At 44.4% G+C, this 26,773-nt stretch overlaps 2 protein-coding genes across 2 annotated transcripts; one reads left to right on the top strand and one right to left on the bottom strand.

Moving 5' to 3' along the window:
- Window positions 1-602: 602 nt before the first annotated feature.
- LOC124404031 (arf-GAP with Rho-GAP domain, ANK repeat and PH domain-containing protein 1) lies at window positions 603-12,002 on the top strand. The gene is made up of 10 exons (XM_046877836.1): window positions 603-4,027; window positions 5,971-6,160; window positions 6,479-6,602; window positions 7,190-7,429; window positions 7,912-8,124; window positions 9,271-9,692; window positions 9,754-9,993; window positions 10,500-10,702; window positions 10,990-11,031; window positions 11,121-12,002. Exons 1-10 carry the CDS (start codon window positions 2,088-2,090, stop codon window positions 11,257-11,259), a joined length of 3,753 nt encoding a protein of 1,250 aa, XP_046733792.1. The 5' UTR covers window positions 603-2,087; the 3' UTR covers window positions 11,260-12,002.
- Window positions 12,003-12,923: 921 nt separating this feature from the next.
- On the bottom strand, window positions 12,924-19,102 carry LOC124404168. Its single transcript, XM_046878098.1, has 6 exons — window positions 18,654-19,102; window positions 17,836-17,998; window positions 17,532-17,741; window positions 14,386-14,552; window positions 14,218-14,313; window positions 12,924-13,657 (listed from the first exon to the last, which is right to left on the bottom strand). The coding sequence occupies exons 1-6, from the start codon at window positions 18,795-18,797 to the stop codon at window positions 13,247-13,249; spliced, it is 1,191 nt and encodes a 396-aa protein (XP_046734054.1). The 5' UTR covers window positions 18,798-19,102; the 3' UTR covers window positions 12,924-13,246.
- Between the last annotated feature and the right edge of the window lie 7,671 nt (window positions 19,103-26,773).

Below are 26,773 nucleotides of genomic sequence, written 5' to 3'. Positions count from 1 at the left end.
TCGTTGACCGTTCCAGAAATCCCGGTTTCCACCACGTCCCTTACTCCGAGGATCGAGGAAGATCGAAGGATCGAAGTTCCGGACCTTTCACCTCGGTTCGACGGTTCAACTCGTTTATTTTTTTTTAAACCACCCGGTACAGGACATTAACAGTGTCCCAATAAATACTCTCTGGATTTCTATTTTCTATTTGGATATCCTCTTGTCTCTTGAGTGGTTGCAGACCTTTAGGAACCTCCGCACTTTCCTCCTGCCAGGGATTCTCACAGAAACGAGTCTCCGACTATTGGGTTATAGATGGAATCCGATTCGGGAAACGACACCCGGTACACAGCGGCTGATCGGGCAGAGTCGACAACCTTGCGACTCGAGCGACCCTGGGCTGTGGGGACTGTCTGCAGGTCTGCGCTTGAGCGATGACGATGCTTGCCGATTCCAGTGTGTTGGTACTCGTGCCCGGGAGCGTCGTCGTTTGGTTCGGGCGGCTTCGGCTCGCGTCGTTTTTCTTTTCTCCAGGCGACGAGCAGATCGCTGCACTCGTACCAGTGACAAAAGCCCCACCGAAGGCGGCGTTTCGAGGCCCAATCGTCCACTGAAATTCAGGTCCGGGTATTCTCGCTGCGAAATTGTCAGCGACAAGCGATTGCTCCAGTGGTTTTCGCCGTCGTTGTTACGGTGTCGTCGAAATCGTGATTGGGTTGCAGCAAAAGGAGTGCTCGCGAAAGGCGATAAGGACGTCCGGTCCTCGCGCAATCTTATCTGTCAACCCGTGAAACCCTACCCGTAACAAAATCGCCGCTGTCTACATGAGAGTATAAAACTTGGAAAAACCTTTCGGTTAATTCAAAGAAGAAAACTGTCCCGGTATAGTTATAAAATCTGAACCCGGACACGCCGTTGCATCCTCAATAGACGTCCCCGCATCTTTGCGTTTGGTCGGTGATCTTGACCCCTGAGAGAAGGAGGAAGAAGCCGAGGATCTTGCCATATCTGACATAGGAAATAGCAGCATCACAAAGTGCCTACGATTCGAACATCGGATTCCCCGAATTGAACCGATCATCTGGGCTTACAATGAATCACCGTTCAACAGTTGTCTCACTTACCACATGAGTGTCACGAGAAGATTGATGAATCCAAGGAATGGATCGTCTCTGAAACCCATAGCGCCCAACAACCGGTGTGTGGTGTAGATACGCACAAGCATCATAGAGAAGAACATTCAGAGCGTGACTTGGGATCAGCTGAGTCGGGTGACTCGTGCGGTTATAAATGAGTATACCAACGTACACGCATGCAACAGGCTATATTATACTTAGGTATTTATACTAGCATTAATACGTGCAGATTGGAGAGTGATGTGATCTACACGCACGTCACACACGCATGGGCATCTGCTTTTACGTCTGGTTGGCTGAATGTGTGCAAAGGCAAGCATTTTATCACCGCTGTAGAGTAAGTGACTCATTCCCTCACTCACTCACTCGTTGCCTGTACGTGTGTCTTTCTCCCTCTATTTTTTTCTCTCTCTCTTACTCACTCTGGACGGAGTAGGTAACGTTGGAACAATAATATTCCTGCTATAAATATAAAACGACAGGTCGTTCATCGCCACGGAACACTATCGAGTCTGTTACGCCATAATTGGTATCATAAATGATTAATCTTTGGACTACGAGATAGCAGGAACCTTGCAAACTTTAGAGAAGAGTCGCTCTGTTCGATTCTGTGCAAAATATAAAATCACACGAGCATCAGCAACCATTCGTTCCGATGTAACATTGGCTGGAAGAGACTTCGAACGAACCGTTAAATGAATTATCCACAATTTGTAAGATGAACCACGTAATAACAGCGCGAAGAGGCATGAGACGCGATGTGCGCGGATGATTTAAAACTAGCTCATGCCTATGCAAATAAGCGGGCAACACCTAATCATCTTCGGTTCAAACACCGTGTGGACACTGCACTTAGAGGATCATGGATTTTCGCACGCCAGGTTAAAGCATCGAGGAGCAATTGAATCAGGAGCCTTGATCGAGACACCGAAGAGCGTTCTTTGACCACCAAGTTCGATATAGCAGTGAATGAGTAAAATGGAGGCAAAACCAGTGCCGAAACCTCGCTCGACCTTGACCGTCGAGGGCAAGGGCACGCGACCTGTGCCGGTACCGGCGCCTAGAAATCTGCAATCTATCGCCGTGCGGTCAACGCCGAGGTCAACGAGCTCGAGCGAGTCGAGTACCTCGGAGAAAAGCGAGGAGGGCACGAAGTCCTGCACGACTCCCGAGGGCAGGAGCTCAGGGCCCGAGTTCTTCCGAAGCCTAAGCAACTCGTCGAGGAATTTCAAGGACGAGATATCGGAGAAGATGACGTCCAAGAGCAAGGCGGTGATATCGAGCACTCGGAACGCCAGCCTAAGACTCGAGAAATCGGTGAAGAATTTGCTGACGCGTCGTCTGGCCTCCATGAACAATGAAGACGGACTCGGGGGCGAGGTGCCGAACGATATCGTCGACGCAACGAACCGGAAGCTCAAAGACACCATCGGCGGACGTCAGGACCGATGCGTTTCGATGCCAACCGAAGACATCTTCAACGGTATCTCGTTCTACAGCCCGCTCGGGACGACCCTGAAGAGCGTGCGGAACGTCGAGGACTTGTCGACGGCCAGGTACAGTCCACCACCGCCAATTTACCCGCCCCCACCGCTTCCGGAAGAGTCGATCTACGATGAGCTACAGTCGGTTACTTCCGGGCACAGTAGCAGGTACGACACTCTCAGTTCGACCGTCTCGGCGGTTCGAGATCTTGACCTCACCGACTCCTTCGACCTTCTTAGCTTCGCTCGAAGCCACGGAAGCGACTCTGACCTTAGTATGAACAACGGTGAGACGAATTTGTCGGAGAAAATCGCTCCCGATGGACCCAAGCGGTTGTCCAGGTCCGATTCGTGGACCTTTTACGACGCCACTCCGAGCGCCAAGCCCGGCGTTGACCTCGAGGCGATGTCGAGCCTCGACGAAGGCGTCAACGAACCCCCGATACAGGAACCAGTTCTCAACAACCCGCGCGTTAGCTCGGTCTCGATACCGAATTCAATGTACGAGAACTGGCTGCCGCCAAAGCTGGACTCCGACCCAATCGTGGTTGAGTCCGGACGGGAGCCGAGCAAGTCGCTGCTCTTCGAGTTCGACCCGCTGGCTCAAGCCGACGAGAACGTCTACAGCAACTACGAGAACAACGACCTGATGCTGCTGGAAGCTCTCCTCGCGACAAGCGAGTCGCCGAGTAGCGCTGGGAGCCTCGCCGACCTCCAGGAGCAGGAGGAAGAGGTGGAGGACGAAGCCTACCACGAGGTAATCCAGCCCAAGGACGAGGGAGTCGAGCATTCCACGGCGACAGGACCGCCGCCGGAGCCTCCAAGACGGTACGACTCTCTACCGAAGAACGAGTACGACGAGGTCGAGATGATCGAAGTCCCGATGAAGAATCCAGCCCTGCTGCCGAAGCTCTCTCAGCTGCGTAAGAAGCAGCCGGCGGTACCACCGAGGAAACCTTCGATCAAGATTCACGTGCAGAGGGAAGTCAGCGGGGTCAACGAGGCCGCGACGTGTCCCGAAGAGACGCCTCCACCGAGTCCCCAGGTCGCCGAGGAGAACAGGACCTCAATGATGAGGAAACTCCAGAGGAAACTGAGGCACGACTCAGTCGCCAGCATCAGGCCGAACGTGATGAGCTTCGTGCGGGGCAGCAAGCTCCTCTCCAGGAACCGCGAAGCCACGAAGGAACCCGCGATCGGGAGCAAACTGGAGCGTCCACCCTACACGGGGCACAAGTCGACACCGCAAAGAGGGATCGTCTACAGACCCGGCATGGGTATCGAGAGGGCGAAGGACTTAGTGCCCCGGGCCGCCGTGCTGCAGGACAACAAGCTGTCCTTTTACGCCGACAAGAGCATGACCACCCTGAAGGAAAGCGTCCTCCTCGAGACCATTCACAGCGTGCATCTGCTCCAGGATGTCAAGTAAGTCAAGTACCATCTCTACGAACGCCTCGTCGTCGGCGTCAATCAGAAGACCAACTGTAAGGCTTGTTCGTTCTATCCTCACAATTAGTTCATCCGCCCCCCCCCCCCCCCCTTCCTTTGTTGGGGGGGAACCATAATTCGACAGGTCCCCACGCTGGCCGTGGGAGAGCGACGAAATTTAGACGCGATTTGTCGCCCGATCCGTTCGGGGAACTGAATTAAACTGGAAGACTCCAAACAGTACCTACCAAGTCGTGAGGTTCCTTCGTTGCGGTTTAACCCTAGAATGGTACACTTACTTTTTTACCACCTGGCTATACACTGGGGCACAAACGTACCCCAAGCGTTCGCTTACGATTATCATTGTTATAAATGGGGAAATTTTTTCTTTTTATTTTCTTCGTTTTGAACTAGGAAAACGATGGTACCATTTAAAATTTTTGGAAAATTCAACAAGTGGGTGCAGAACTTGACCTGAACTTGGATTAATTCCGAACGATTCTTACTTTGGCGGATGATTTGACATCATCTTGGGGTACAAACGTACCGCAGTGTACTATTTTAGGGTTAACACCCCAGCGTTCTGATTTGTGACGACGCATTCAAAGAATTATAATATCACTCTGAAATGAACGGCGATGAAACCGATTCGTAGAACTGTTTTAAAGCTGTGAATACTCGGAAGTTTGCCGTATCGAACACTTGGCAAGAGATAGATAAAACGGTTGAAATTATTGCTCATTAAAAGCATCTTGCATGGAGACTAATTTCTTGCATCAGGGCGTTGCAGATGACCTCGATCTGCGCTCTACATCATCTATTCAAATTCAGTCCTCAATTTTTTCCGAATTCTGTTAGCCTACAAGAGGACTCTGAATTTTCTTCAGATTTTTTGTATCAAAGGGTTCAGAGTTATTATTTTTTCTCTAATCACCCCTTTTAAGAAATGATATAATTTTTGAGAGTACGTAGCGCAAAAATGTGAGGTCTGACAATAAATTTCATTAAAATAAAATACCGACAAATGCTAATCTTTGAAAATGATCTTAAATGTTACATTTTTAAGGGTTACCAGAGTAATTCCTAAGTTCATACAACGTTTCAGATCGTTTTCAAATATTATCAGGGAATTCTCAACGTTTCTAGACGACACCAGAACATTTTAAAGAGTTGACGTAGTATTCTAGAAGGTCAAAGATCGTTCTAGGATATTTTCAAATGTTACCGGTTAATGTAAATGAAAATAATCTTTTCTTAGTCATTCGAGTCGGGTTATTCATTCTTCCACAGAATATTATCGAGTCTCGAATCTCAATGACTCTCCTGACTCGACTTGAAATCGTTTTCACTCTTTAACGAAAAGTCACGGCATAATGTCCCGGGTCTTGAAATGTTTGTAACAAATGTATCTTTTGAAGTAAAAGAATCCACCAAATCAATCTTAACGTACTTGACGAAAACTGAATTCCTTTACTTCAGGAGGAGAAAAATCACCATTCGGAAGATCGTAGATTTTTTTCTCCATTTTTTAAATCAAATTTCGAACCAAACTGAGTATAAATTTTATTTTAATCAAATTTGTTATCAGATTTCATGTGATATGTTCTCCTAGAAAAATTTCCTTATTTTTTGAAAGAGGCTATTTTTAAAAAAAATCGCAAATCGAAACCGATGGATTTAAAAGATCTAAAAAAAAATTCAGATTCTTCTGGAAAAAATTTATTAATTATTACATTCAAAGAGTTCGTTCGAATATCTCAACAAAATCGGTACGGTAAAGTCTGTTTCGCAAATCTATGTGCAGATGTCAGCGGCAAGTTTCGTTTGTGCAGAGTCGACAAGAAATTCGAAAGTTACAAATCAGTTTCACCGTTACGCAAAAAAGCGTCAACCACGAATGAAATTGAAAGTACGCGGGGGTCTCGCTTGACTTTTTCCAGGGTAGTCGACGGGGAGGCTGTTCACTGCGTGGCTATCAGCGGGGAGGGTAGACCTGGCGTCCACGTGTTCTACGTCAAGGGTGTAACGGAACGAAGAATTTGGGCCCAACGCATTCTGGAGGCTCTGACGCCAGTCTTTCCCGTTAGGTACAGTTCCGAACTAACGAGGGTAGGCTGGGCCTATGTCAAGGTAAGCCTCTCTCTTTCTCTCCCCTCTTAAGTAACGAAAAGTAAGGTAACGAAACTCGAAACGTCTTTAAAAGTAAGATCCTACGCGAAATCTGAGAACTCGGTGTAATAGTAATGCTCGCGGAGGTAGGTACCTACGTACCGAGCGATCATTTTTCAAGGAAATCTACTTTCTAGAGATCACGCGAGATGCAGAGAATCTCGCAGCTGCAGATTCGAGGTTCTCAAATCAGTGCCGATTAGCAAAGTTGTGTAAATGCAGTGAACTGCACGTCGTTCGAATCCACGATTCAAAACTAAAAGTCAAATTTCTCCGCAGGAAGGTGTTACCGGAACGTGGTTTCCTGCTTGGCTGCTGCTGCAACGGAGAAGCCTCTTCTACACGCGGTCAATGGAGCCCGTTGCCTTTGAACATTTGGACCTGCGCAAGGCCCGTTGCATAGGTAAAGCTTTCTTTCAATACACACGAAGTTCGAAGTCCGACTCGATTCTGAGTCTCCGTACTTTTTGTCTCGTCTCTACGAGCGAACTCTGGAACGAGATAAAAACTGCGCTCTCACGAACGGACCAGCGCCGGTTTGTTACCACGCGAAGTTCATCGCCGCACGGCAGGAGGCAGGACAAAAAGTAATAGTCACGGCCGAAGAACGCCGTTCAGAACCCCGTTACTTAGACAAATCGCGAATCTAGATACAATGAAAATTGACGAATAACCGAGCAATTATACTGCAAAAGTTTCCGTCAAGTTGACAGGTCTCACAGGTCTACTATGTATAAGCTTAAATCCCGACAGTCAACGAATGAGATAAAGAAACAGCGTTTGAACGGTACAATCAATCGCGCGGAGTCGATGAACTCACGATTATCGTCAGACGGACAGAAAAATACGTTCCCACAGACGTTGAACTAATGTTGAATTTAAAGAACAAACTCAATTCGGCGGTGCAAATGTCACCAAGATCGAATAGTCACCTCCTTACAATATCAAGGCATTCAAATATTTTTACTTCTTATCCTTTTACCTCGGCAGTCCTTAGAGAACACGAGGGACCGATCCCTGGGGGTGGAAGCGTTCCAGTCGTGGTTGTTGACGCCGGTGGAAAAAGTGCCCTACATATTGCAGCGCCAGGATCGCGAGAAGGTCCCGTCTGGAAACACGCCCTCTATCAGGCGGCGACGAGCTGCGGCCCCGACATTGAGCAACAGCAGCTGACGCAGGACAACGTCCCGGTCATCCTGGAGAAGTGTATAAATTTCATTTACACCCACGGTGAGAATTTAGCATCTAAAAATTGAAATTATTGTCGGGAAGTGGAGTGAACGAAGTAGATCGAGTCCGCGCTGGATTCAGGTACCCAACATGTGGTAATCGTGAATGTAGCTATTTAGCTTGCACAGAAACTGTACAGGTAGTTAGTTGAATGTAACGTCCCGTGTACTGTCGTGACGTAATTCGTCATTGGTTTCCCGGAAGCGTGTGACCACTCTCTGACTCACGTTAGTGCATGGGACGCAACTTGATTAACAAAGGTTGCCCCACTCGGCTCTTCCACGTCTCGCTTTCCAGCTGCAGGACCGATGAAGGTTTGATGCAAAGGTCGATTGGAGTCTGTTTGGGGTGACCATAACCCGTTCATTTTACGCGTATTTTTTACATGAGCCTTGAGCCTACCATTGGAATGAGATTTTTTTCCTACTCCAAGTGTGCAACCATGCAGGTTGTGTCTGAGCCCGATGTATTCTGATCCGCAGGTATCATGTCCGAGGGTATTTATCGACGCAGTGGATCCAGTAGCGCTGTTGCCCGCCTCTTGGAAGCATTCCGCAAAGATGCGTGGGTGACGCAAATCACGAAGGTCGACTATTCCGAGCACGACGTCGCGACGGTGCTCAGACGATTCCTGAGGGATTTACCTGAGCCCCTTTTGCCCGCCGCTAGTCATGATTCTCTTTGCCGAATCGTTGGTGAGTTCAGAATCGTCACTGTTGTTGGAATGAGGTGGAGTTTCTAGACCTCTGATTGTGAGACTGCGATCGACATAAGTAACGGAAAATTTTACCCTCGTCAGTCTTATCACAAGGGGATTGTCACTGCAGTGACGATACGACTTTGATATGTATAGCACAATGTTAACCTAGCGAACCGTGAAACACAGGCGTGGAAATGGTGTCAATTATTTTTTCTCACTCCCAGGCTTGTAAGCTAACTTTCTCGCATCAGTGCCAGTAAAATTTTATATCGCTGTTACACCTTTACTTCGTCAGCATTTAGCAACGTGTAATATGGAAGCTGTCGACTATGCAAATTGCCAGACGCTGGGGTAAAAAATTTGAAGTTGAACAAAGCGTAGTAAGAAAATATTGCAAAGGAACAAAAAAATTAGAAAAAGATTGCTAATGCCCTTGTGAAAATTTCGTCCCACTTTCCGGTACACTAATACGATGAGTCTACGCAGCTACAATCGGTTGAATGTCGTTCAACTACAATCAACAATGTACGCTGAGTCTGTTCGTGTAAGTATTCCTTTATTCGTAAACCACGACAATGAGCATTCTGTCCGAATTGGTCTCCAGCCGTTGGGAGAAAGAGCGTTCTCTTTCCCATAGTCAGTTTTAAATTTCTCATATACGGATCTCACCAGGGTGAGACTCTGAGTGTTTGGTGAATCACCCAGAGGATAAAAGAAAAAGTAAGAGGTCAATGCAAGTAAAAATGATCGGTTAACGAACTGTTCGTCTGAAACGTCGAGAGGGACGCCCACGGCAGTGACCTGGGCCTGTTCGTTCAGTTCTACGCAGCGACATGGCGTCCATAACAGCTGAGTTGAACGTTCCTTTGACGTGTAATAACTGCGCAGCAAATTAAAACCGACGGCATTAGCATGCATTAGGAAAGCGCAGCGCGGCGTGCGGGGACCCGATAACAATTCAATAAACGCTTCCTGCAATTACCACCAATTGCTTTTTATTTTATTATATGCGCATATACTTGGACCGATTACCCGTCTCCAGGTCAAATTATTATGCATTGTGGATTTCATCGTCTTCGAACGCGTTTCGACATTACTCGATACACTCTGCAGGGTACAGACGTTTGTAATTGTTTTTAAGACATGAAAAACACTGACGAGCGGGTGGCGAACTACAGAAGCAAACTCGAGAGGTTGAGCACCGTGGCGGGAGCGACGCTCCGGAGGATACTGGCCCATCTTCACTGCCTGAGCCAGCAGAGCGCGAGGAACCGAATGACCGTGACGAACCTGTCGGCAGTCTGGGGTCCCACCTTGATGCACGCCGGAGAGACGAAGAACGACGATTGGAACCGGTCCGAGACGAGAGTGGTCGGAGACCTGATCGAGCTCTACCCAAAGCTCTACCAACTCTCCGCGGCGGACTTGGCCAGAGAGGCGAAGATCCTGGAGGTTCTGGAGCGGCACCACGTGTCCAACAATCGTCCGAGGGCAGCGCCCTCGGGGGACCTCAAGATCTGGATCTACGTGATCGCTAGGGACGGGGAATGCGTCAACGTCACGGTAGGTCGAGAGTTCAACGGCCACGTATTTCACCCTAATCATGCATACTCGACCGTTGCAGCTTGGTCCGCACAAAACTGCGTTCGACGTGTGCAGAGAACTGGCGGACAAGACGGGCCATCAACCCCACGAGCTCTGCCTCGAGGAATCGGCCCTTGGTGGCGACCTCGAACGTCCGCTGCATCACAACGAGAGCGTGCTCGAGACCGTGGCAAGGTGGGGGTACTGGGACGTCGACGACAGAAAGGACAACGTCCTGGTCCTCAAGAGAGACAGAATCTACAAAGACATTGTTCCCTTGGTTCGTATTTCGTACATTTCAATCTACACTCTCGGTGCCTTGAGAACAACGATAATCTCTGCGCGATGGTTTATCTTTCATTGGGGTCAATTTAACTGATGCTGATCGCCATTCAACGGCTCCGGTTTTAGCCGGTGCGTTAGAATGCCTCCGGGGCACTAGACTTTCTGCTATAGGGGATCGAAAGTGGGTGAAATATTCAAGTTGCGCCGGTATGTTCCGCTCGCATGTTGCCGGATGTCTTTCTGTGAAATTAGTAACGGGGCCGGCTAGTAACAACTGCATCGTAGCAGCAACAAAACCGCGAGACACGCGGGCACCGTGAGTCATAATTCATGTATAATACGTATTGGAATCGTGCGGCCAAAACAGGATGTCGACCAATTAGGTTCTGGGCTATGTACATACGCTTATCCGTTTACACACACGGGAACCGCACACACTCATACATCACAACCGCGTATTGGTTACGTTTTTCCTCATATAGACCGTTTGTGGTGTTGCAGGTGAACCCGCCGATGACGATATCCGGAGAGCTCAAGTTCGCTGATAACAAGACTAAGAATTTCAAAAACTACTTGTTCGAGTTCAACCAAGCCAAGCTGTGCTGCTACAAGGACAAAATGTGCGCAACGAAACTCCACGAGTGGAGAATCGAGGACATCGTTTGGTACCTGGGTCACGAATCGAAGCGTAATCCGCAGATGGGGTAAGCAGAACAACACTTCGTAAGCAATTATGCGGGAGCGTTTATTAATATCTGGTGTGACCCAGAAAAATATACTTGAATATCGTTCATCACGGTGTCCAGTGGTCGTGGAAACGTCCTCGAACTTTGCTTGTCCTTTAATAGTCCTGAAAACTATCCTGGAAATATTCTATTTCTAATGTCCTTAAACTCGTAACGCATTTTTTACCGGAAACCATGTTCACAGAACTCGAGAGCAATTTTTAGAAAGTGACTTAAAATTTTGCTTCATTTCTCTCTTCACCCAGGTGGTCCATCACGTTTATCATGAAGAACGGAAAGCCCAACAGGTGAGATATCATTTGGTAATAGCACCGGAATGATTTGGAGAATAAAACATGCTCGATGAACAAAAACTGAAATCCTGTAATAATTTCAGGTGCAAGGAGACTCCCTTCTTCGGTTACACCGTTGCTGGAGCGTTGAAGGGCGAAGAGTACCGTTGGTTGGCAGCAATGTTATTCGGGGAGTATCAGCTGAACCTTCGCCCATCCTCGGTCAACCTCATGGACCCTTGATCCAGCTCCTTCAAGATGTTCCTCGTCATAGGTATACGTATAATCAAGGTTCGCCTGCTGCCTTAGCTTCAATCCCAGAGCTTCCTTAGTGCCTTACAAATCTTGCCCTCGCAGCGATGAGTATGGAACCAATTAAAATTACGATCAACCTGAAATTATTATCACTATAGGATCATACAATCGACTGACATATTACGAACGCGTGTAGTTTCATAACGCCTCGTGGGAAACTTATCTATTCCATATTACTTTTATATTTTAATTTGTATATAGTCATTTTTGATACATACGTGATATCGCGGAATGTTTTGAACCTCCTCGTATGTAGCTTGTCGAATGATTTTGTTACCCACAGGCTACAATATTTTAAATGTATTTGTAATTACGTTAATTTGTTTTTAAATTTAGATGTATATTTGACATATTTAATAGCGAGGAAAATGCACTGCATTTAAAGATTGTTGAAATTTTTTATCGGTTCGGGTTTTTTCCCTTTTTTTTCCTTCTTTTTTTATCGGTACTAGATTGGTGCTATACGTATAACGGTTAAACAGTTCTTCTCTACATATAATACACTATGTATAATGGTAATGAATAAGTCTGATGGAAAGTGTTAATTGTTCGATTTAACACCAAAGAAAAAAGCGTTATACAGTTGCGGAGTGGCCAGCAGAGATTTCGAAAGAGATATTTGAATTGCTGATCAGTGATTAAAAAAACAAAAAGAAAAATCCAAATAACGTGTAAATGCATAATTGTATATTATGTATATACATGCATAACGTACAGGATAAGGAAACGACTGAGGAAAAGAAAATGTTGAATTTCTGTTCGTCCCGGTCTGTTCTCTTTTTCTTTAATGTATACGAAGAAAAAAATGATATGAAATATTGTTGTCAATTGTGTTTGATTAATTTTTTATAAATATGAGGAATAAAATATTGCTTTATACTATACTATATGTATATATTTGTATTTATAAGTTTAACGTAATTATGATTTAAAAAAAAAAAAAAAAAAAAAAAAAAAAAAAACTTACTAGTATACGAATACTTATATCGCCGAGTATCGATATTTTTTTATTTTTGTCTCGTTTAAATAATAAAGTATTTTCTATATGTATATATATATATAATTACATTAAACATATTATTGAGCTGCCTTTCAATCTTGCGCATTCAACGAAGCGTTAGAATAACTACCCATTCACATACACACCTGAAAAATAAACGTGTATGAATTATTTATACACGTATACCGCGCACGTAACTGCAGAGATTCGAAGCGATAGACAGAATTTAAAAATAAGAATGTGGAATAACGACCAAAACAATAAAAGCTCCTTAACTTTATTCGAGAGATATTGCTTATGTGGAAACCAGCCTAATACCTATAATGAGCATTTACGGAAACACCTGAATCTATTCAAAACTTCAAAACTATACCTAACACCTACACATGTAATTAGGTACACTACCACGGGATAAAAGTAGAACATAATTAACACGAAATAGCATTAACTTTAGACGTAATTTATATCAGTATTTGGTCCATCGGTATAAGGTATAATGCGTGGAGTAGTTCAACCCCCTTACCCCCTTCAAGAAAGAAAAAATAACTCTGACTTGAACGTCAGATTCAAGTTAATTCATTTGAAAATCAATTCGCAAGGAGCGAATTGTTCTAAAACTGGTAAAAAAAAATCTTAAAATATGAGGTACAGACGTTCGTTTCCCAAAATCATGTTACATCGATTCAATTTTATCCCACCCCGTATCGAAGTATATAAATAAAAAATACACGACCGTATGTCCTGGAAAATGCAACTCCATTATAAGTAGAGTCAATGTGCGAACCATCACGATCAAAGTTCGTCTTCTCTTTTTCACATCGTTCGCTTTCATACGTCGCGAAGAGTATTGCGACAGAGACATGCGATGACAAAGAGTGAATGAATGAAAAAAATTCACGCACTAGTCTCTCTCAGTCATCGTCCGTTTAAATTCGGATTGTAAATCGGTCTGGTAAGGTTGTGGCCCGGCACAGGGCCGGTTCTGACTTGGGTGTACTTGTTCCCTTTATCCCTGGAGTCCGTCGTCGTGTTCCAATGAAGGTAGCAGTACCACCCAGCGATAATGGCGCCGAGACCATTGCAAGTTGCCGAAAATATTAAAAGTATCGCCAGGATGCTCTCAACCTCTGGACAGCTGAGGTCGGCGTACCGAAGAATCGGTTCAGGAGTGACGGTGAAATTGCCCCGAGGACGACACGAGCATGTGTCGTTTAGGTCTCGAGGAGTGCAATCGGTACGGGCCAAACGGACGAGATGCATGGAGGAAGAGACGCAGGCGACGATGCCCGCCAGAGTCGCAAGCCCCGACAGAAAGACGCTGAGGACCTGAAATCGGTGAGATGAGGGTGAGTTTCCAGGTATAAAGCAATCTAAATCAAATCAGATCAGGTCATCTAAAGTCAAACTTAATTTTAGAAGTTTCTTTTCTTTTAGTAAGAAAACGAAATTACGTAGAGCAGTTTGAGTTTGAGAGTTTTATTATTTGTAGTTTTAAGAACATTTTGGAATTTTTTTCATTGAAATTAATAATACATTGGCAGCAGAACGCGTATAAGTAAAACTATGTTTTTGGATTCGAGCTCGTAGTCAAAATGTGAAGTTTTAAAGATTGTGTCAAAATTTCAACTCAATTGGATAAAAATTGCCCGAAAGATCTGCGATACCGGATTGAAAACCGAGTCGTTCGCTCTTTCACGCGCCATACTGTCATTTCGTTAATAATTTCAATGAAAAAATTCCAAAATGTGTTTGAAACTACGACTAATAAAGCCCGCAAACTCAAATTGCTCCCAAGTGTTTAAATTTTCTGTGAAAAAAAAAAATGCTCATAAAACCAGGTACGATTTTAGACCGTCTAAACTGTAATCCTCTTCAGTTCATCCTACCTTCGCTGAGGATATGCAAAATCCACGACTCGAACCGGTATACTCGTTTTTGAAACAGCACAGCAGCAGGGATCCGAAGCATCCGGAGAGCAGGAGCTGTGGTTGATTTACAGACGGATATTTGTTACTCGGTTTACTTTACTCGGCACGGCAGACATTCATACTCACGGGGATTCCACTCCAGTAGGGGATATCGGTTATCGGCAGGTTTGGCGCCCACACCAGGAACCAGAGCGCCAATGACGTCACTGCTATACCAAGGATCAGTTGAATTGCAGCCAGACACCTGGCGAGCACCCGGTGCAACAGCAGCGGTGCCTGGGATCTGCGTGGAGCTGTGACGAGGAGGGTTGGATTAATGCAATTCGCGACTACGTCGTCGTTCAAAGGGCGGTAAAACGCGCGGGAAATTCGGGCGAATCAAGTTCGAGGTAAAGTCGTAAAGTTTCGAAACCACATTTCTATATACCGTCTATTTCACATCACGATATGGTATCCATGACCTTTCGCATCTTGAGATTAGCTAGCGATTATCACTTCATACTTTTGGACCGCGAATCGAGGATCACGTCTTCGGGTCAAGGATGACAGATTATAGAATCCGATCAACGTATAATCGTTGGTCCCTTTCTCGAGAGTTTCTAATTTAATTCAATACTGTGAAATCGTGAAATGGCTCGAGATCAGGCCTTGCGGTCTGTGAGCTACAGAATCTGGTCGATCCGTCCTTGCCTTGTACGGATGGAAGGACCCAGTTTCTCGCAGCAACTTCTCGGCGGTCCGACGAGTTACTCGGCTTACAAATACGGGTACGAAGTACCGTCCATTAACCGTCGGGTTAAACACACCGAGTTGACGACGTCGTCCACCTGCAGGCTGTGTTAACCACACGACGACGAGGATAGAAAAGTTCCGCTTCGATTGCAGATATAATATACCTGCAGGAAGTTTTGTATACAGGTAAGTTACGGAGTATACCCGAACCCTCGGTCAAGAGGAGGGTGAATTCGGTGGAGTTCCATTGTCCTCGAACAATGGAAATTTCCACCCAAGGAGGAGAGCAAAGAGCACGCGATGTCGCAGCAAAGGTCGCACGAAAACAGTTTCTTGAAATAATACTTTAATTCCATGACGCGTCTGCACCCGCTGATCAGCTCAGGTGCTGCTTCCTATGACGAGATCGATGCTACGAGAGATGAAAACGAGGTCTAATCATCGTCGCAGGATTCCACTACCATTCTATTGTTCCTTTTGCGTGCTGAGTGTCGATTAATATCGGATATAACAATGCAATACAATAGGGATCAGGAAAATTCAGGAGTGCAATATCTATTGTGTCTAATCATGAAGAGATTGATATATGGTCTACAGGTCAAACAATTGCGGTCACCTGCGATGATCAATACTTAAGATCCTGCACCACCGCCAAGGCGCAATAGACTCAAAATCTTCCGGAAAATACACATCAGGAAGGCAAAAACCTTTTGGCGAATAAATACTAAATTTTTAACAATGCAAGGAACTCTCTCAAATACCTTGTCTCGAAAAAATATTACAGCGTTGTTAAAAATACGTTTGAAAAAAACGGAAGCCTAATTCGTTCCCTCGGCTCTCTGGGAGGTGCTCGAAAGACTGATGACACGGAAATTGAAATGGAAAGCAAGTGTGCTACGGTGCCAGCTTAAGGCGGTGCTTAAAATATATACCTAACATGCATTCAGTACCAGCAATTACAAACACATGCAAACAGAAGCACGCGTTCTGTTCCGGTTCGTTTTTCTCGACATATCTAGATCCGTTCTCCGTTTTTTTTTTTTAAAAGAGTTTAAAACGGATACCGAGATATATATATATATAAATATATTTATCTCCATCAATTATTCGAAATCATATTTTTAGGTACACAGGTATTGTGGATATTTTCAAATTGATTCAACGTTCAACATCGAGAGTTGATTATCGGCAAGAAACTAGTTGGCAAATAATATCGTGAAAGTATAATATGCTAGCTAAGGCAAGTCGGTTTTAGGTGAAGAAAGTTGTCGCTTCTGATCAGCCAGTCAACACGCAACGGCTAATTATACCGACGTAAACATTCAACGACGACCTAATTAGTGCGTGAGTCTTTATCAACGCCGCTTGCGCACGCGCCACGTGACTAACGCTAATAGTTAAACAACGACTAACACCCGTAGCCTTCGAGGCTAACGACGCCTTGGCGGAGAAGTTTAAGTGACGAATAAATAGAGTAATTTCGGTATTACAACAATGCGTCAGTCATAGGATATCCGTAAGAGTAAATAAAAAAAAATATCGTCATTAGCTCTGGCTGCATATCTACCAGACTAATTATTAAATAACTTTATCAATGGTGCAAGAGATCTGATGAAGCATCCACTAACTGACAATGAATACAGACGTAGAAGCAAAAGTAGCCGGTCACACCTGGCTGGGTTACGCGATCAGTCTTTGAAAATTGGAGCAAACTGTGCGAACCGAACTGTATGGAGTACCTAACGATTTGTCGTCCCGTTTCGTTTCACATCGATTCCCTAATTGCTCGACTGGCTTCAGTTCCCGAATGTAATTAGCCGCTCGGTTAACGCCTATTCTGCATTCTATTGGTCATCCACCGTAAACTAATTGCAGTCGACACAAACAGAAATGGCGAGATGAGCAATTTTCACGGCTTCCTGTGCACAAAATATTACAGTTTTGGTGAAAAAAAAGCGACAAATTTTCTCTACCTATATGTATACTATAGTTGAGAGTCAAAGCAATACGAGTTGTCGTCGTCGGTTTCGTCTACCTGATTCAGGTAACCCAATATGTAGGATTAGCGTTTTCCTTCGATCCGAGGAATGCACGGTATGTATATTGCTATTATGAGCGTTGTTGCATCCTCTGGATCGTTGTTGTTGTTGTTGTTTACAACTAATCCTAGGCGTGTACCCCAACTCATCATGCAGTGTTTGCCTTTCGAAATGACGTGCATGGATGGCCTGAAGACTGGCTCTAATTAATGCCTGGTAAAATGCGATGACAAATCACACTCATACCTGAGAAAGTACGAATCAAGAAACTACGAAAGTCCCAACGTCCTATTATCCTTCCCAGAAGGACTCTACGTCCTTAGCAAATACCCCCCGCCGATACGCCGCTCTGCGGACAATAATCGCTTGACTCATCGAGTCCAGCCGAGACCAAAACGTGGATCTTCGTTCCCCGGAAGTGAAAAACCTCCCTAACGATCCTCATGGATTTTCCGATTATTCCTAAAAGCGAAAACTGCACACCCCGGCAATCCCACTCACCGTTTCCGGTCCTGTTCATCACGATCATCCGGCTATGCCTGAGGGAGTTCCGGGTGGGTGTGTGCCGGCCGGCGATCTGCGACGTGGTCAGGTTGACCGGGACGGTAGTCGACAGGCAAGTCGCCATTGAAGGTGCACGCCCGAGCTGAGGATCCCCCTTTTCCTTTTCGAGGCGGAAGATCTTCCCGATATGCCCCGTCGATACGGCACCTGCATAGTGATCGAGATTTGCGATTTATATGTACATACGTAGCTGTGGAGGTAGGAGGGGTTCCCGATAGTCGCGGACAGAGCTTGATATTACCGATTACTTTTGGACTCTGGATCCTCGCCACGTTTCCGGCGCTGACCGCACTGCTCACGCGGCTGTTCCGCGACATCGGCAATGATCCTTCGTCTCGTGCAACCTGATTCAAATTCCCCGCGCTGACGGCCGACGAAACGCACGGCGGCATCGCTGGTACGTCCTATAAATCGGGAAACGATTTTCATTTTAACAAGGTATTTAGGTGGGGATATAGATCTCGGTGTTTTTCGTTTTAATCTGTGACGCGTGTTATTTTTCATTTTGTGAATTCGAACTGCTCGGTATATAGAGAAAGTCGAAAACAACGGTCGTCTAGTCTTTGAATTGAACGTTATTGTCGTTGGCGCGGAACTCCACCGACACTCTCGACGCTTTTAATGAAATTCGTAATTCTCAAAGAACATTAAATATTTTTTCCGAAAATGAATCACGTTCCGAAGTTTTAGACTTGAACAAACATGCTTCGTATTACTTTAGCTGTCACTGCGTGTTTGAAAAATTTAACTCTCGAATAGAGGATGACATAGTAATAATTTCAACAGGTTTCTTCAAAACCAAAAAGAAAAATAATAAAAATAGTCAGTGAATCTGTACACATCTGACACTTTAAAAAACACGTTTGGATCTTTCGTTACAATTGTGAATAAAAATTGCGATTTTTTCTTTGCAAGTTTACATCTCATACCTGTCCATCAAATGTCACCCATCTTCATTTCCTTTGTAATATTTAAATCAAGAATAGCACGATTTCCAAAATGTCCTCATCAACTTCGCACAACTGAGCGCAATATACCGCAAATAATGGATCGGCTCACCTTGAAATTGTCGTAGAAACTGACTGGTCGACTGCGCGTGACAAACTGACCCCCGTCTCCGTGTCCGTTGGCGGAGTCGAGGGCATCCCCCATCGGCACTGAAGCACCCCGAAGGGGCTGCTGCGCACGCATATCCGATGTCATTCTGTGCAGCCGGCGTCGAGCGCTTCAAGCTTCCTGCTTCCGGTGCGGTTCAACGGCTATTTTTATTTTCGGAAGGCGTCGAGGAGATGGCTGATGTTGCCTCTCGGTTAACAACTAACCATAGCCATGCACATAGGTATTCCGAAAATCTGACAACGAGAGAACCGCGCTAAAAACCATTGGAATTATTTCCGGTACTGCCCGGCTTGTACCGGTGCGGAATCCTGGCCTGCTGCTGCATCTTCGCAATCTTCGTCATCTTTCTTTGGCGCTCCTGATCCCCATCATCCGCTACTGCCCTCTTCTTCGCTGGTTACCTCGGACTTGAGATCGGTGCAAAGTTGTTGGACTGTTGAACATAATCGGTGTTAATGGTCGATTTTTTATTCCATAAATTGTTTTCTTCATTTCGGTTAGAAGATGCAACTCGCTGCAGGGACATTTTCATTATTGATATAAATTCGTGGCGCGTTTTGCACCCGCTGGGCTTTGGAGAGATGGATTGGATCGGGACGAGTGATGGATGCTGGCAATTATAAACGGAAGCTTTCTCGTATATTGCTGCTTTCCTATACCAAACAAAGCCGACCGGTCGACTCGAGTCAGGTTGATCCATGTTCGTAGGTGCGACACACGCGTCGAATAGTCGCATCCAGCACCGACGGTGACGTATCTACTTGCCACGTGCCCGGGCCACGTGCTCGAACAATCCGTCACCCGGAATCCCAGAAATACTTTAGGGAGTGAGGCGAGAGGTGAATATGGGTCTTCCTCCGCTGTCTGCTTCCATTTTCGAGGAAGAGACGCGAGTTTGTTTTTCTATACTGCATGCGCATTTTTTTGCATCGTGTAGAACGAAGAGGAGCGCGCGTTGCGCACTTAGCCGCTGGATTCTCCGACCTTAATTGAGAAACGAGCTACTTCCAGCGCCAACGCGAAACGCTTCCGGACAATTAGCGCTGCAGGTGCGCTAAGCGCTGTATGTAGAGCTTGAAAATCTGCGCATTCAAACAGTGTGTGGAGTCTGAGAAGAACACCGATTGCTCCACTTATACATCGCAATACGTGTAATTTGCATTCGTTGGTCTTAACGTAACACTATGTTCAAACTTCACAGTCAATAAAGCACGTGGCTAAGTGTTGCCTAAGGATGAATATAAGGCTGTTGCAATTAACTCCATAAAGAAAACTTAGAACAACGTTAAATATGAATATATTTTCAGCGAATGTGTAACAGGTCAGGACGTATATGTATATTAGGGTGGTGCAAAAAACCGACGATTTTTTTTTTTTTTGAGTCTCGTGTGACAAAATGTTAGTTTTTGATGTTTTCAGAGCCCACTCCAAAGGACAGTTCAAAAAAAAATTTTTAAGAGGTCGCTCCACATTTTTTAAAACGTCAGAAATCGTCAAAAATAGATTTTTTTTTTTTTTATTTTTTTTTTTTCTCGTTACGGTATAATTTTATAGACAAAAAAAAATAAGTTTCCGAAAGTTTCAGTTCAAAATTTGAATTTTGAAAGGTCGCTCATAATTTTTTTTCAATTTTTTGGTGCATTACTTTAGATCTTTTCGAGCGAACTTTTAATATTCATATCGAAATTTCATAAATTTTTTTTCTTCAACTTAGTAAGAAAGAATCGATAACAATACACCACGACATGAATTAAAAATCAAACAAAATACTGAAAATATAATTTTTTTAATTTAATTTTTTGACGATTTTTGACATTTAAAAAAATTTGGAGCGACCTCTTCAAATTTTTTTTTGAGCTGTCCTTTGGAGTGGGCTCTTAAAACATCAAAAACTAACATTTTGTCACGCGAGACTCAAAAAAAAAACAGTCCGTTTTTTTGCGCCACCCTAATGTATATATATAAATATATCTACTTCAATGGATATTATGGGAATTGGCAGATTGTCAACGAAACGGTCTCTTCAAATAAATTCGAAAAGTCGCAAATGACGCTGTTCAAGTCGCACGCGCTATCACTGATTTCTAACCGTCATTTTCTGCGAGTCCCGTGTTTATTTGTTTTCCTTTTTTCTTTTTAAATTTCCTTCAATTATAACGCAGACGTAAGGTTATAAAAGAAGTGATAAATATAAACCCGTCCCGCGTGACAGACGCATCTAGTGTAACCAAACTCCGTTTGTTCAAAGAGTTATTTTCTCTTTCCGTCTTTCACCTTCTTTTATTCATTTATTTCGAACCAAGACGCGTTCATCCTTTATTCATTTTGTTCCTAAAAGTAAACGGTACGTATTGTCTACACTAAACGTGTTATGGTGTATACACCTACACCTACACACACTGCACGGTTCAGAATACTCGTCTGCTGGTATAATCTAGCACGGTTTGGAATATTGTCACTTCCACATGTACCTATATGCATATATTTATTTCCGTACACCCGTTTAAACCCGGGTGGGTATGCTATACCCACGCTCATTACGTCGCCGGCTGCATTCCGATTCAACGCAGCACGCGCTCCGAAACGCGCCTCGCTTCTTCATCCGTACACATTGGCTTCTATATATATACTTACATAGGTATATCCGTGAGACTATTATAGGTACGTAAGGATAAATTTACACGTCACGGAACTCTGACGAATCGCATGCGGTAACGCGGTTTAGTAAAAAATCATATTTCCATACATGTATGAGTGAAAACAAAAACCTGTTACAACTATTAGTCCAGACAATGTGTGTATAATAATTTATTTTATACCTAGAACTTTTTTTTAACGTACTCAATACTGTCGAAAGCACTGTGCATTAAGTGCATCCACGCAGTATTTTAAACGTTGTTTGTACACTTGGTCAAAATTGTTTTAGTGTGTAATTAGCTGCGAACACTTCGACTGCGCGTGATGATGCAGTTTTAATCACAATTCGTCGCAGATGCGCGATAGAAAATGTGAGAAAAGGAGCTGCTGCAACACTTTGAAATGAAAAGTTGAAACTGAAAGTTGATTGCTCCTCGGAAGCCGAGCCGTTGAAATTCGTCGCGGCTTCGAAGGCGCGCCGACGACTGAACGTTCCGCGGTTGCCGGTAACTACGGAGGACTGAGGACCGAGGAAAGAGTAGAGAGGAAAGAGGACGGAGGACCGAGGAAAGAGGAGCGAGCTAACGGGCCCCTCCAAACGCCTTCCAACTACCACAATGTCGCGTCCAGTGCACCCACACGAGTTCCACTACCAACATGCCCCGCATTGCTGATCATGCAAGGAACTTGGAAAGAATCTCGTCGAAGAAGAGCTTCAACGGTGTTCCGTTTACTTGAATTTTTATCGCAGATTAGAGAGGACTGGGGCTTGAGTCAAAATATTAGTCATTGAAACTCGCTGCCGAGTTCGTTAGGTGCAACAGCGCCACCTGGATCCGTCAAAAAAGAACCTCTTCGTGTCTCACCTCGCGTTTTTAGATCCAATTTTCGGACCTTTCCATACTGAATACTTCAATTTTTATGGATAGACCAGGCACTCGGCGACTGATAGAGGAATTCGGTTCTTCGGTTTTGTCGAAAAATCAAATTACCGGATTTTTTAACTCATTCCAAGTCCCACGATTGAAAGTTTGGAATTACACGACAAGATCATTTGCTACTGCTGTAAAGGATTGTTGAAATTCCGTGGCTTTTGAGAACGTCAATTCTTTGCCACTCGGCATTTCGGGCTACAATAAACGGATGTTTGAAGGTATTCTTCAAATGTCATTCGAATACAACCGTTAAGACGAAACTATCACCTGAACAATTTCCTTACGCAAGTATGCGAGGCGCATAAATTATCTCGAACATCACCTGTCTGTCTATATGCTCAACTCGGCACACACTCTACGCACGCCTACACCTACGCACCTAGGTACACAAACGTCGAGGATACAGCACTCGGCGAGCGTCATTCACGTACAATCGGTATCCAACGCATAGCGCCCACCGGAGGCTACTGGACGTGCTGAGCTGACTGGTCCACCTTGAGCAGCCTCACCTTCCATTCTTTAATATCTTATTTGTGTTCCAATCTAGGCGAGATCAAGTGGCTCTGAATCGTCACGGAAGAGCAATCGCCGCCACGCTGCAGGGTGTTCATTCATCGAATCGAATAGCCGCTCCGTGTAGCCCATTATGATTCGTTTCGGACAATTTTTTCCTCTCTCTTTCTTTTTTCTTCTCGAACAGCCGACCTGAGTCACCCTGAGCAGGATTACCTTTCTCAGCACCGCAAATCGCGTGGGTTTTTCTCAACACATCAATTGACAGACATCATCATATTCAGGTTTTCGCTCGGTTTATTTATGCTCACAACTTCGCGCCCGTCTCACAAGTAATTGATGTATGTGTGATGCGTCAGACCTCATCGTGAAAGCGTAAATATATGTATATATCTCTTGGTCTCTGCACCGCGCGCGTGTTCCTGCATTTTAATCGAACTCATTTAAAAGTCGATCCCCCACCTATGCCCACGGGGCAATAAACGCTTAGCGCTGCGCTTGTGAATAAAGCTGGGAACCGAGAAGCCACGCGTTTCGATCCTTCTCAGCATCGCATACGCGGCATGCCTACACGCTGAGAACTCCTACGGGAGGCCCTCCAAAACCAAAAAGATAATGACGAGATGCAGAAACTATGCGTCGTCTATCCCTCCACGTGATGGTATTCAAAACCTCCCTATAATTTCAGTCAACCCTCTGATCCTGCCTATCGTTTTCTAGAATTGAACAGATCGTTTCGCGTCATGTCACACCAAGAGATCCAACTTTTTGGATGTCTTGAAAAAAAATTTACAACTGATCCTCAGACAGTAAGGAATTCCTCAAGATGCGCCCGCTTCTGTAGCGCTTCTCGCTGCAGCCTATCTGCGGTTGAAAAGTCGCAGTCTGGCGCCGAGTTTCCAACGCGCGATTACGGCTGAGTAGCTCTCAAAGCTTGCCGGAGTTATGGAAGGCTTTAAAAGCCGCCGAGGACGGGGTTTCCTCGAGGCGTAATAGCTAGGGGATATCGTATTAATTTTTTCATCTTCTTTTCTTCTATTTTTAAGCGCATACCGTAAGGTGCATGGATACGCAGCTTGCGAGCACTCTGGCTTATCGGGAAAAAATCTCGCTGCGTGTATACAAACATTGCAACTGTTTGGCTTACGTAACGCGAACATGACTTGTATGGTCAATGCACATCGTTTTATGGCGGTTACAACAATTATCCTCGGAAAATGTGTAATAATGAGGATGTGCAATTCATGACTCGTTAAGAAATTTGAATACCTCGACCGCTGCATCATTGCCAGCTGATCTGTGACACGCTCGTATATATTATCGTAATAGTATGCACAAATGTGTTTAAACTTGTTCGTAACTTGGTCATTTCATGGTCGAACTATGTAGTTATCTCTGCTTACGGTAGAGAGCCCTTGGCACAGCCCTGTAATCTAGCATGCCGCACTCGGAGCGGACTGTTTATATTCTCATCACGACAACACGAGCACTTGAGATATCAAGCTGCAGGGATCTTTTGTTAGGTACATACATAGTGAAAAGAATTGGGGGAGAAGAATAACGAAAGTATATAAGAAAAAAATAGTGAAATAAAAGAATGCATGCACCAAGTCGACACGTAACAACGAAATTCTATACATATAAGCTCTGTGTTACGTAACCTGAGAGAAAAAACGTATCTTTGACTTACACAAAGCGAAATCCGAGCACTGCAGTAACTAGTATGTTTATGAAAACGTGTGCAGCATGGTTTGTACTGCGCAGTGCATGCGCGGTCACCTTTCAATATGCTGTATTACTGTCATTATGTATTGTTGCATGTATGGATACGTTACGACAGTCTTATACTCTATGGTTGCTTCTCCTGTATGCTTGAGAAAGAGCATGCCTACAGCAAACACTGTCACCGTAATTATCCAAAGATTTCATAATTTCGTAATACATTAGAATTGTTGTAATGGTCTTAAGTTCCGAAGATACACTGAATATTTGACATTTTTTCAGCGTGAACACATTACTTCTAATGAAATAAACTAAGGCCGATACTCGAACAAGAATTGCATACTTGCGAGTTACTGGCGAACCGTGCAATAAGTCGTAAATGCGATCGAACATTCGTGAAAAGGATGTGTATGCTTTAAATGCAAGAACATGCGATAATGAGAAAGGTGAAAGGAAAAAACGGTAAAGCGTTAGGAATGGTGGCGTGGCGGTTGGCGATCCTCTTCTAGGTAAACTCACTGAATGTCGTGACTCGATTCTGAATTGATCTCATCCAATAATATTTTTGCTATTTTGAAACAGCAACATAATAAATCAATTCATGCAGACTTGATGAGAAACTTATTTTTCCGCCATGCTACGCTATGGATTGAGAAAAGATAGACAGCAATTTTGAAAACATGCGACTCACTCATGCCGCTCATGCCATCATGACGATCATCTCTTCTCCCCGCGTAGCAATTACATCGTCCTCGACTCAGCCTCTGCTACAGTGTAATCAGATCGACAGCATTACGGTTTTTACAGATGATCACTACGTCAGGTGTAATTCACTGTAATGCAAAACGGAAATTACATTTTTTACAATTTCAGTACAACAGTATTTCTGAATCCGCCTGTCTTTTTGCAACTAAAGTTACATTTAAGTAAGACTTGGTTGCCTACGCTCAGGCACCTGTTTTAATTCGAATACGCCAGTGCGCAGGCAATTAGAGATACATAAACGTAGAACAAGCCTGCTCGACATCAGGCGTCTTAAATTTGCACAAATTCTCTGCTGCGTGCATAGATACGAAATATGACTCTCATCGATGGTCGCCGATCAAGATATGACAAACGGATTAACAACGTGACAACATTGTTTTTAACTGAGATTCTTTGTTGTGTGTATCGATATTTACTGAGAGATAGCATAATACACAAAGAAAAAGGTTAAATTACCTGGAGGCGTCCACGATCGGCACTATAGTAACGTCCTTCGAAATCCGCCTGCATCGTATTATTCTAATAAGACAATCGTATCACACGCGCACTCTGATATCTGTTTCAAAAATCGAACGAAACTGTTTTAAATACCGCACGCACTTGATTCGCAGTTACTTATTTCTGTCGAAAGAGACTGTTTCAGATGGCCAAGCCGTAGCCGAACGAATACGATGCAAATCAAACCGGCGAATTTTCTTCGCCCGATAACGATGCCCGTACACGTTATCAATACCGCCGCGTGCCACATCACAAATGTACACTCATATTTCCGTCCGTTCGCCGTGTTTTCTCAGCTGATAGAACGAATTGGCAACAATAATACGCGATTATTTACACCGTGAGAGGATTCGGTCGTGAACGGGGAAAGAAACAAAATGGCGGCTCGATCTTCCTTCAATTGTTATTCTATGACGTCACGACACACACCAATATATGGTAAATCTATCGTAAACAAATGCTGCTAAAGTTAAAGTTAAAGTTGACAGAACAAATAATAAATGTATATTCCGAAAGCTACAACCAAGAATTGTTATTTCATTATTATATGAATATGCTTAAATTTCTACCCATGCAGCCAAAAACAGCACCAGTCCTATTGACCCGGATTATGACTTGGAATCGTCTAGACATTCTGTAGTTGCAATCATCTTGAACAATTTCAAGCCCGAGAGGGTCTTTCGATAAATTTTTATCTCCGGGATGTCAAACGTTGATGCACTGGACGACTTAAAAAGCTTTGGAAACGTTTTAACGACCCGTTGACGCTACATCTCATCTGCGTGTTCAGTTGTTAGAACGCGAAATGTCTTCTGTTAACTGATTTTTACACTTATTGAACGAGAGCTCATACTCAAAATTATCGAATCGTCAAAGATAGAGTGAATCACTTAATTCCATCGGATTTTATAGAGCATACACAACTAAGGCATAGGTATTTTAACATCAATTTAGCCGAGACAAAGTTGCATAGTGTTCGAAGGAATCCGA

The sequence above is a fragment of the Diprion similis genome, chromosome 3 (genome assembly GCF_021155765.1).
Source record: "Diprion similis isolate iyDipSimi1 chromosome 3, iyDipSimi1.1, whole genome shotgun sequence".
Taxonomy (NCBI): Eukaryota; Metazoa; Arthropoda; class Insecta; order Hymenoptera; family Diprionidae; genus Diprion; species Diprion similis.
This window is presented reverse-complemented; position numbering and strand designations above follow the sequence as displayed.